The 12,337-nt window shown below is 44.9% G+C and overlaps 1 protein-coding gene across 1 annotated transcript; it reads left to right on the top strand.

Annotated features, from left to right (window-relative positions):
• Positions 1 to 2,635: 2,635 nt before the first annotated feature.
• On the top strand, positions 2,636 to 6,779 carry LOC133956705 (dual specificity protein phosphatase 7-like). The gene is made up of 3 exons (XM_062391970.1): positions 2,636 to 3,375; positions 3,954 to 4,382; positions 5,106 to 6,779. Exons 1-3 carry the CDS (start codon positions 3,006 to 3,008, stop codon positions 5,417 to 5,419), a joined length of 1,113 nt encoding a protein of 370 aa, XP_062247954.1. The 5' UTR covers positions 2,636 to 3,005; the 3' UTR covers positions 5,420 to 6,779.
• Positions 6,780 to 12,337: the final 5,558 nt, after the last annotated feature.

Below are 12,337 nucleotides of genomic sequence, written 5' to 3'. Positions count from 1 at the left end.
CCACATGGCGGCAGCCTGGTTCTCCCGTTTGCTACTGTGGGCCAGTGACGTCACACGCCTCCTCCCTGTGCAGATGACTCATAGCTGGTGCAGCAGCGTTCGCCATGAACCACTAGATGGTATCAGCTCAGGACAGGATATTGAGTTTCCTATCCAGATAACATGGGAGATCACTGTGGTTGTGATAAAATGCAGCAGAAACACTTCCATGTGCCTCTGAGCATGCGACGGTGGAGCGGAGGAGCATTTTAAATCAAGTGAACTGTCAGATTTATCTGCCAATGATGCAGCGACCTGGTTATTACAAGTAGTTCTTCACGTAAGATAGTGTCAACATCTTTATTGAGTTGATATCTCAATGCTAGTGGCCTGTCATTGTTATTTTTAAAGAGAATCTGCTCCATTAAAAACAATCTCATTACTCCCACATGCACAGAAACATGAATGGAGAGGAAGCTCTCCTCCCATGTGTCTCATCTCTGAATGCTTCCCTCCGTACAGCTGCACATGACAGGAGAGTGTTTGCACCCCCCCCACGTGAAAGCCCTCGAAGCAGCACTTGATACGCAAAAAACCTGGGATACTGCACAACCAGAGACCTGCCCACTCCCACCTCTGACAGAATTAGCATGAGCTTGTGTATTGAGCACACATTACGTAACATGTCAAATGTTGGTGGAAGTGGAGCAGTCAGGTGACCACTGCTGCCATCCAGCTGCAGCTCCAGCAAACTCAGAATATCAAGCTGGGGTGTTCTGTATTTTCAACACTCTCGCTCCATCCTGTGATAACTTAGGGGATTTAGGATATTGAGACATTCGTTACACAGGGGGTCTGAACACTACAGCTCTTTGTGGCTCCTCTGGTGTGATTATTAACAAGTTCTACAATAATCCAGATAGGTGGTGTTGGGAGGAGATGCTCCTGTGTGTTCATCACCCATCCTTTCCCTCATCCATCCTTGTCCTTTGCAGATGCAGACGCTCATTCTCTTCCTTCAGAAGGTCTGAGGGCAGGTCCAGCACCTCAGGACTTCCTGGAGGGGATTGCAACTGCAGCAGCTATCATGTGGGTATGAGGCTCTAGTGTGTGTGTGTTTGTGGGTGTGTGTGTGTGTGTTTAAACTGCTGACATTATGTAGTGGCTGGCTGAAGCAGGTGCTGAAATGGAGCTGTGGTGTGCTGCAGCGATGATATGCTGTGTGTTGTTGTGTGTCTGATCAGGCTGTGGTTGAGAGCTATGTGTGTGTTTGTGTGTGTGTGTGTTTGTATGATTGTGCACAGGTTTAGCTCTATTCCTCATTCTGTGTTAATCCTGATGCTCTGCACATCTGTGTCTCCCCCGCTCACGTGTGCAGACAGATGAGCTGCATAGCTGGATTCCCAGTGCACGCACCCCCCCACCTCCCTCCCTCGCTCTCTCTCCCTCCCTCTCTCCCTCTATAATCCCCTCTCATTCACCTTTCTCTTGCATTATCACACACACCAGTAGTGAACCGTGGCCATGTTTTGTGGTTACTTTCTAAAAAAAGACCCTCATGCACTGCACCATGCTCACGAATTTCCTGCTGCAGCGACCGTGTGACATCTCAAGATGAAAACAAGCGTTTCATTCACTCACTTCACCTCAGGAATAAAGTGAGGATTGGGGAAGGGAGCGGTTCCAGTGGTGTATCGAAATCTGATAATGAAAATGATCATGATGACCTCTGTTCTGAAGTCTGCTGCTATTCCACAAACCAAATGCATTAGGAAGAAAAACGAATGGCTGCAGCCCGTTTGTCAGTGTTTGTGTTCTGAATGGACGATGTAAAGTTATTGTAAAGATGATTATTATTGTTGTGATCTTATGTAATAATCCTATATCTGTTGTAATGTAGTATTGGGGGAATTCTATAGCAGTCGACCACTAATGTCCTATGTGGTAATTATACATTTCTTATATATAGTAGCTGTGTTGTACACTTAAAAAAGCTACTCAGGTAAAGTAAAGAAGAAAATTGTTTACCAATTCAAAACAATACTGAAGTTCGACGAAACACAAGTGAAGTTAAATCGTTCATTTTAAAGTGAACAAGTTAAATTGACGCAATTGCTAACCTTATTTTCAAGAAACTTCAATTTGTGTTAAAAACTGTAATTTAATTAAGTAATTTGTCTAAAGTGCTGTTCTTTTTTACAAGTTATAGTTAATTATTACTATTGTTATTGTGTTATTGTTATTCATTCATAATAAATGTATAAACATCAATGTGAATCATATGTCATATTGCAAAAGGATTTATGCAAGATTGTACACAAATTTGTGTATTTCAGTTCTCAAACATCTGTGTTTGTCTGACTCAAGAATTTAGTTGTGAATAATAGATTATAAGGGTTATCATTTGATTGTGCAAACACCTCAACCGTCACATTTGTCCAAGAAGTATTCACATGCTGTTCTAAGCAAAGTTGAACTAACTCAGTCACACCTTGAACATTGGTCTGATACATGAGGAAATGATAAGTGAGTAGTTTTTCACAAAGATCCCACTGGGACCAGCTCGTCGAAAAAACTTTGTGATATTCTTGCTATGACTTTAAATCATAAGGAGCAAACTCCTCCCTCTTGAGTTGCTCTACTGTCAACTAAGAGGAGAAAACCTCCCCGTGCACAGGAATGGTAAAAGCACAGTGCGCATGGAGGACAGTGGTTAGATGTGGAGCTGTGGAAGTTGATGAAGAGATCGTCGGGCTGTGAAACATTCCCACTTCAACATGTCCGGGTGCAGATAGGTCCGTGTCGGCCCCGGGGCAGCTCCCACTCACTCACTGATGGAAACAGAGGAGAGGGAAACGGGGAAATCTCTTCGCTCGGGCGGCCGAAGCGCCATGCGCCGCCGGGGCAGCGTCTGACCGCTTCTCCCGTTTCTCTCCTCTGCTCTCCGGCTGGGATGTAGCGGGTCTCGTCGGGCCGGCGGATCATGAAGGAAGTGGCGCGTTTGGCGTGAAACCCCCGAGTCCGACATGTCTAACGCGACGCCGAGCAAGAGCGTGGAATGGCTGCAACTGGAGCTGGAGTCCGGGGGCACTTCCCTGCTGCTGCTGGACTGTCGCTCCCACGAGCTGTACGAGTCGTCCCACATCGAGTGCGCCGTCAACCTGGCCATCCCGGGGCTCATGCTCCGCAGGTTCAGGAAGGGCAACATCCCCATCCGGACCATCATCCCCAGCCACGAGGACAAGGAGAAGTTCATGCGGCGGTGCAAGACGGACACGGTGGTGCTGTACGACGAGGGCGCACTGGGCTGCCAGGACAGCGGCGCGCCAACGTCGGTGCTGGGGCTGCTGCTCCAGAAGCTGTGGGAGGAGGGATGCAAAGCGTTTTATCTGGAAGGTAAATGGCCTTAATGTCGAGTCAACCCACCGGAACTAACTAGTTATACGGTCGTGTGCGTGTCGGTAAGTTGTGTCTGTGAAGAAGTTTACAATGTAACAGCGAACACTCTTGTTTTGGCGCAGTAGAAGTGGAACAAAGTATCTTTTTCCGTTTAAAGGAAACGAACGGTTCGTGTTTCTCTTAACCGGAACACCGACATTGTAACTTTTTGGGGATTACGTGTTAATAACGACGTTATTCCTGCGCCAACTTTCTTCCTGTGATGCGGTTTTTTTTTGTTGCGGATGTTGTAAAAGTTTGTGAGAAGCGCGTCCCCGAGTGTGTCACTGAGATTCTCAATTAAAATTCCAAAATGGCCGCGCCATGTTTTGCTCCAGCAGGAACAGGCATGCATTTCATGAATGGTCTGTGTTGGGAGGAGCTTCAGTGACTCTTTTTTTTCTTTTCTTTTTTTACAGCCCTACTGTATTTTTATTCATAATAATAATGAAATAGATGAGGTCAGAATTTATAATAAAACTATAATCTAAACATCCTGATTTGACTTTGTTTCTGTTGTGATTTGGTCTCTCCAGGTGGATTCGTGAAGTTCCACACCGAGTACCCAGAACACTGTGAGACCCTCCTCGACAGCTCCTGTCCGAGCTCCTCTCCCCCGCTCTCCGTCCTCGGGTTTGGGAATCTCCGGATCAGCTCGGACTGCTCCGATGGGGAGTCCGATCGAGAGCCGAGCAGCGCCACCGAGTCCGAGGAGAGCCCCATCCCCAGCAATCAGCCGGCCTTCCCCGTCCAGATCCTACCCTACCTTTACCTGGGCTGCGCCAAAGACTCCACCAACCTCGATGTGCTGGGCCAGTACAATATCAAGTACATCCTGAACGTCACACCCAATCTACCCAACATGTTTGAGCACGACGGCCACTTCAGGTACAAGCAGATTCCCATTTCGGACCACTGGAGCCAGAACCTGTCCCAGTTCTTCCCAGAGGCCATTTCTTTTATAGGTGAGTGGGTCAATAACAAACTTTGTTTGAATACAAAACCTCCAGACATGTGCACACACATACTTTACAGAACAGAAATGTAGTATTGATCTATGAGGTATTAATTAAACCATTGTTAAATTTATTGTGTTTAATAATACTATAATTATCATTACTTGTGATTGATTTCCAGATAATCATTGGCTGAACCTGTGCGTGCATGTGTTAGAGACGCTAGTTTTTGTATTATTTCCATAAGCAAATTGTGGTTTGTACAGCAACCCGCGACAAACACTCCCTCCAGTTAGGACATTAGGTTTCAATTTCACATTTGATTCTCTGAATCTCACCGTGGCTGCACCTGAAGCCGCAGCATTTGATGTGTGTGTTTGTTTGCGGCAGTGTTGTGTGTCACTAACAAGTCTCGGGCTAGAAAGAGGAAGGAAATGCTGTTTCCACTCACTGAGTTTGTGTGAGAGTGTTGAATCATGACACAAGTGCGTGTGGGAAAGTTCTCTTGTTCCGTTTGTGTTTTTGGCTGTTGACAGTTGTTTGTGTGTAACTTACAGAATATTAGCCCCATGTTTTTCCAGAGGAAACTTTGTGGTGCCGTTGTTTACTTCTGTTTACCAAGGGCCACAATCACATTGGTAACTGCTACAAGCCCTTAAATAACTGGATTATATTTATCAATGAAGATATTATTTACAACAATTTGACCTTAGCTTTCCTCTCATCTCACAGACGAGGCTCGATCGAAGCAATGTGGCATCCTGGTGCACTGCCTGGCCGGCATCAGCCGCTCGGTCACAGTCACTGTGGCGTACCTGATGCAGAGACTAAACCTTTCCCTCAACGACGCCTATGACTTTGTCAAGAGGAAGAAGTCCAACATTTCCCCAAACTTCAACTTCATGGGCCAGCTCCTGGACTTTGAGAGGACGCTGGGGCTGAACAGTCCCTGTGATAACCAGCGATCCACCAGCGAGGAGCAGCTCTTCTTCACCACGCCGACCAACCACAACGTCTTCCAGCTGGACACGCTGGGCTCCACATGAGGACTGGTTGGACAGGGGTTTTAGTCTCCTGTTTCCTGTGGCATCCCTGAGGCTTTCTGAGCCTGTGAGACGCCTAACTAGCTGACACAGGCAGGACATCACTCACACTATTTCTGCTCCAAATGGAACTCCGTTGAATTGTTAAAGGAGCAGTGCCCGTACGCAGAGAACAAGCTCCATCACGTCTCGATGCCTTAATATCTAACAAAAGGAGGGAGTCTGCCTCCCACCATACATGGCATTAACAAGTGACCATGTACAGCCATGACAGCAGGACATTTCATAACCTCTCTATTCCATCTAGGACTGTTGTTTGACTGTTACTTGTTATTCACCAGCTGTAAATTGGATGTTAATGTATTTCTTTGCATTACTCATGATTGTTGCCTTCATGGTGTAAAAGGAGCCTTTCGCCAATCAGAATGTCTTTTGTGGACCAATTGAAGTGTTTCGATGGTACTTTGATGGAAAATAAGCTACTACAGTGATCCGGCCTTGAATCCTTGTCCAGCTTTTCTTCTGATGACTGCAGCGGCAGAATGGAGTGACCGCTGAAAGCAGTATTGCGCGTGCTTTTTAGTCAGAAGACCTCAACTAATATCTGGTAAACATCCAGGGTGTTGGATAAGTGGTCACGAGTTTGCAAAATATCCAAACGAAATCTCGTTACTCCTCAGAAAACCCTCCTTTACATTCCACTGCTTATAACTGTATTATTTGCGTGTGATCATGTTCAACCAAGGAGCATGTTTTGTAACCCTGTTTCCTGTTATTGTCGAGGCCTTGACCATACCATAACAAGGAATTGGATCTGGAGGTAGACAGAGTAGGAGCGCTTTGTTTTTTTTGCCACAATTGACAAAAACAAATGTTTAGGTAATCAGCGTATAAAGGATTGGATGTCCACCTCCATTTTTTTTTTTTTTTACTCCGACAGTCTTCAGCCTGCAGCTACTTCTTTCCGTGGCACAGTAATGTTAAGGGAACCATGATGTGTAATGAGCTGTTCTCTATTGCCAGTCTAGTCTCCGAACAAATGAGTGAGCTTGATGTACGAGAGGGAATGAAAGGAAATGAGTCTGACTAACGTGTTCTTACCTCACCGAGAGACGCTTTCAGGGATTTTTTTATACAAGGCATCTGTAATTCGTCATGGCCTCTTAAAAGTGCATCCAAGGGCTGTTTTGTGTGCTATGTGTGTAAAGTTGTACATAAAATGAGGTTGTCATAGGGACACTTTCTCAAAATCACGAAGAATGCGAAAGTGATCCTATTTTGGCCCTTATGTATAGTGTATGTAAAACTAAATGTCCAAGACATTCTGTACAAGTTTATACAACAAATATATTGTATATTTTTACTTGAATGACTTCTGTTGGTCTTTGTTTACATGTTTTCTTACGGGAAGTTGGTAGCACGCTTTCATAAAAAACAATCGGAAGTGGCCGTGTGGTTGAGTGAGGAGTCGGAGACGCTGCGTCCGGTCCCCGAGCCCGGAGGTGCGGTCAGATGTCTTGTGTTTTCGGTCCGCCGTGACGCTCGGCTTCCTGTCTCCCACGGGCTTCTTGACACAAAGACGAGTGACAGGGCCAGATCTGTCAAAACCACAGCACAGCCGCACCCACACGCTGTCACTCAAGCGGCACTCACAGGGAAGAGGAGGGTGACACAGCATGTGCTCCACCACAGATGCAACGTTTCCGACAGCTCACGCCTTCGAGTCAGGGAGTGACCAGCTCTAATAACACTGCTGCACGACAGCTCTTAGGTCAGAGGTGCACATCGTTTCTTTGTTTATTATGATTGGAAGGTTTATTAGAAAAAAAATAGTTCAATATCCTGTTAAGTCATAAATGAGGTTGTTGTTTTAACAAATAGGAAATGATATTTTTACATTGCTGCTCACAATCAATAATTCATCAGGATTCTCATGATACACTTTAAGAAGGAAGAATATACGCAACTATAACATTTTATTTAAGCTAAGTTCTTAGCCTTAAAATAATAAAGAGTATGTTGCATAACACCAGACCAAACTACCTTCAGGTGATCATTAAGCGAATCAGAACGGGTATGTATGTTATCGCTAGTGGCAGAAATCCGTGGCCTTCTCACCAAGAGATTAGACTACACAGTGAATATTTCTAAAATGTGTTGAGTTTCGTTTTTTTTTTTTAGCTGGAAGATAATGTTCTCCTCTCTCCGTGCTTTCCCCGAGCCTCGTGTTTCATTCCAATGCCCTGAGTGTTCTGATTGGTTCGGCATTGTCTCTGTTTTGTCTGGGAGATTTATTCGTGAGTTCTGCAACCAGATGACAGAAAGATGATGCAGTGAATTCCCTTCCCCGAACAAATTATCTCGTGAGCCGAAGCCAAGCCGTCTTAAATCAGGGAAGAAAATAGGTGGGGGGGGGTGGAAATGTTCTGTAGCTGATCCGCGCCGCAGCTCGTGGCCCAATAACCGTCAGTCTGTGGGATTTAATGACTGAAATTCTGCACCATCACGTGGTTTGAAGCTCCAGCTCCTGGGCTGAGGTGACTCGAGAAACTAAAAAATCTTCAACTTTCACAGCAGCGCATGAAGGGACTTGCCTAGCAACACCTCTCCGTTGTGATAATTGAGGCTGTTGAGTGATGGGTCTTCCGGCATGACTGAACCTGGCCGGCCACATACCTGCAGGGCAAAGCCTGTGATTAGGCCTGAAAAGACACCCACGATAAGGCAGAGGCAATGGTTAGCTGCACCGCATGACAGATGGAGATCGGAGCCCCGGGGCTGATGGAAGTCAGAACCATCAATCTGGGAGGTCTTATCTGGAGCTGGAACCGCACACAGGATATCGCCGGTACTGCGCCAGGGCAATAAGTAATGATTTATATATTTGCACGCCTTCAAATACCAGCTTTTACTGCTGAGTCTTCAAACGCTCGTCTTCAGATGTATAACGTGACTGCTGGTGATGTGTGGGATTCCCTTCGCAGCTGCTCCTCAGTACTTCTTGGCACCGGCTCGTCCACGCCGGCTATCTCAGAGTTAAGCACGGCCCCTTTGGATTGTGTAATTATAAATCATCGTGGGTGCCGCTGCCAACTACAAAAGCGAGGTGTGGGGCCGTGACAGCGCCTGTTTTCCACCTCGTTACCAGGTTACTCAATAATCCTATTGTAGGAAACTCCTGCCTGCTCGTGCCAAGATAAATTACAGAGTGACAGAAAGTAAAAACCTTTGATCAGAAAGAAACACAGGCTTACTTCCTTATATAGAAACAGGATGTGTGTGAGTGTGTGTGTGTGTGTGTGTGTGTGTGTGTTCAATGTGATAAGTGGAGTCTTTCTGTCCTGTTATGATCGCTCATGAAGGGAAGCAGTGCTTACTCAGCAGTAGTTGCATGGGAAGCAGATGTGCATTTGACTGACAGGATTTTAGCACAGGGTGGGAGGGCATGTGTCTGTTTGCAAGCATGATTAAATGTACATGTGTGTGTGTGTAAAGGCTGAGCCAGTCGGAGCTGGTTCACACCTGCTGTGGTTATAAGAACATACTTAGCATGCTGCCTGACTGACAGTAACTTCACAGCTGCTTCTGCTTCATGTGCACAACAACTGGATGAGTTGGTTTATCCGTTCGTCCCCTTTGACCTCAATGTCACCGTCGAATGAAATGAGCGTTTTGTGTTTTCGGAGGTGTGTTACCGGCTCGCTGTGGCCCCACGTTCGGCCCGTGCTGCTGTAAGAAGTCGATCTGGTCTGAACGGCTGCCGTCTCTACAGCTTCAGAATTGTTTTAGTCCCTGTGGTCGCGCTGTGTTCGTACACAGCAGATGTTCGGGGCCGGGGACAGTAATCCTAATCTCAGTATTTGGTCGAATGCTGTCGCTGACATCATCTCACTGAGGAAAGGGATGACATCATGGACACTGTGTGTGTCTCTGTGTGTGTGTGTGTGTGTGTATGTGTCTCTCGCTTCTTTTCATATGGTCAATGTTTAGACAAGAGCTGTGTGATTGGAATAGAACCTACGCTTGTTACCGACAATGAAACCCTTCAAATCCGCCTATATACCAGTATGAGTAACTGGTTACACAGAAACAGGAAGAGACCCTTTACACGGCCTTATTAAGTAGCCTATGTATGGTCATGCTGGTGAGTTCATCTACTGTTGTTGGGAATTTGCCATTCGATTCTCAGAACCAGTGAATCACATGGTAACCATTTGCAGCACTTCCTACTTCCCCGTATTTGTAGTGGAATGAACACAGATCCTAGAGTTTGACCACCGCCCACACATGGACGCATTTAGCAGCTGAACGTGTTGGTCACCATTTTATTATTCTGCTCATCATATGCTGCCCTCATCTAATTTGCTTCGCTGTTGGCGCCGGAGACTCAGATGTCTGTCGCTGTGACATCCATCAAGTCATGCCCGACTTTCCAGTCATCTAACAGGAAGTGTCCTATCTCTCCAGGAACCTATGATATGCAGTCTTTTCACGAAACAGCCCTCTCAACCCCTCCCAGCCGGCACTTGTGAAACATAAATCTTTCCCTGCGAGACATGTATGTTCTCTGAGGAGGCGGAAAAGTGTGAGTTTTGGCAAAGAGAATTCTGGGTCATGTGTAAAGCAGAGCCACATGGAGGACTGGTGGCAGAGCGAGGCGGCCATCTGTTAACACCAGAAGTCTCTCGGTCCGCGGCCAACTTCGCCATCCGGTGATGTACAGTGGGCCGCGCTCACCAAACACAGGAACAAAGTGATGTTTGTTTGCAGTTTAATCTGTGGAAAAGGGATTGAGAGGGAACGCTCCTCATGCCCCGATAGACCCAACACAAAGTAAAGGTCATCCGTCTGTCATGTGTTCATTGCTCAGGGAACTGCAGAGGGGGTCATGCTTGGAACTGCCTCGCTGTCTGGTATGCCATCCACACAAGGCCATATGCTACAACCAGTACAGAAGTGCTGAGTGAGCCAGAAGAGCAGGTCTGGGCCCTGGGATGTGATTCTACAGCATCAGAGATCAAAATAATGACGTCACAGCACAGAGGAGAGGGATCGCCACGTGTCTGACACTTGAAGAAGAGATCACTCAACAGGCCAGCGGGGAAAAATACTAAGATTTATTTAATTTCTCCTGATAAACATACGGTTGTATAGTCTATTGGAACATGAACAAAGAAGTCCTCATCTTCAAATCCATATTTAAATAATAACAAATAATTAAATCAAAACTATTGCTGGTTTAAATGCACTTTTGAGAAAGTTTTACTCAACAATATGAATAGATCATTGACATTAAGTGATAAGTGAAAATGTAATGTTTCATTCAGCCCAAGTCATTTCCATTCAAAGTAGATAACCGGAGCTGACAGGATGTTTCACAAGTAAACCTTGAGTTATCATTTGGTATCAAAATAACAAATTTAACATGAAAACATTAATTTTATATCTAGCTAGATTTGTGTGCCGATAATTTATCCATATAATAAAACCATGTAGATTTCTGCTCAGCTAAATATCAGTTAACCTCTCTGGTTAATTTTATTCAGTGTGATGAAAGTACAATGGTAAATTCAGGCATTAGGGGGAGCAGATACAATAAATTATGCCAGAAAGAAAAACAGATTGATGCAGAAACATTTACATTTTATTTCATACTATGATCCATTTGGATTTAGACGCCCTAGTCTTGTTTTAAGCCACAAATACATGTTGGGGAAGGATGTTTACATGTAGAATGCATGTGCTTGAATGCATGTACTTTAAATGATTGAGTTTGATCTACAGCATATACTGTTGACTTCATATTTCACAAATAATTGTATCTATAAATGATCGTATTACTGACAGTTTTGTGTGAGTAGTACTTTTAGAATTAGTTTTTTTAATTGTGAAACTCTGAATGATTTTTTTTAAATGGCGCAGTGCTATCACGACCATAACTAGTAGTATTATACTCAAATAAGCTTCAATAGCCAATGTATTCCTCTGTTTTATGCACAATTTTCCTTTTTGTATGTGGTAAAAATACATAAACCCTACACTGGTGCATTAAAAACAAAACAATCGCTTTATTCATTTGAATCAATGAATAGTTATTGTGGAATTTGTGAGTTCTGTGTCTTGTCGTCTCGCTGTTCTATGGGCCATTATGGCCGAGCAGTGCAGGAACAGTACTTCAGTGTTCTCAGCACCAGAAGTGGGATGGAGCATCATGATACAATATTCTGTCTGTTCACATTTGATTTGCAGTCCTTCCACTCTCTTTGTCTAAGGCGTTCCACTTCCTCATTGTGTATTTATGGCAACAAAAACAACCTACCGACCTCTCCAAAAATCCTCTAAGTCGGAGTTTAATGATTTCATTCAGTATGTGATCATCCATAATCAATCCATGCTTCCCCTTGTGTGTGCTTTTTTAAAGATAGAAGCATAGAGTCACTCTTTTATCCTGAAGAAGCAGACTATTAGTAACGCACAACATCAAAAATAAGTATTCATCATCACATGACCTAAAAACGGAATAAACGCAGACGACCAATCTCAACATTTTGGGAACGTACCCTCATATACCTGATTCCACTGTGGATGTTGAATGAGAGGAGACTGGGCCGTGATATTGGCTACTGGACGTCTTCCAGGATCATGTGATGCAGAGAAGCAGGAAAAACAGGAATCCTCTCAACCCAAATGCCTGCTGCCTGTGTGGGCGGCAGAAAGATGGTATGAGTAGTTCACGCCTTCAAAACTCCAGACGGGGTATTCCTCGCTCGACCGGGGATTTTATACATGAACAAATCACACACAGCGGGCGGAGACGTTATAACACACAACGTACTATCGGAATAAAGTTTGACTACAGAAACATGGAATGTCCCAGTCAGGACACGTTCACCAACAGTGGACTGGTGTGCTAGAGACATA

Source organism: Platichthys flesus, chromosome 7 (assembly GCF_949316205.1).
Source record: "Platichthys flesus chromosome 7, fPlaFle2.1, whole genome shotgun sequence".
Lineage (NCBI taxonomy): Eukaryota > Metazoa > Chordata > Actinopteri > Pleuronectiformes > Pleuronectidae > Platichthys > Platichthys flesus.
The sequence above is the reverse complement of the archived record's forward strand: the minus strand, read 5'-3'. Positions and strand labels throughout refer to the sequence as shown.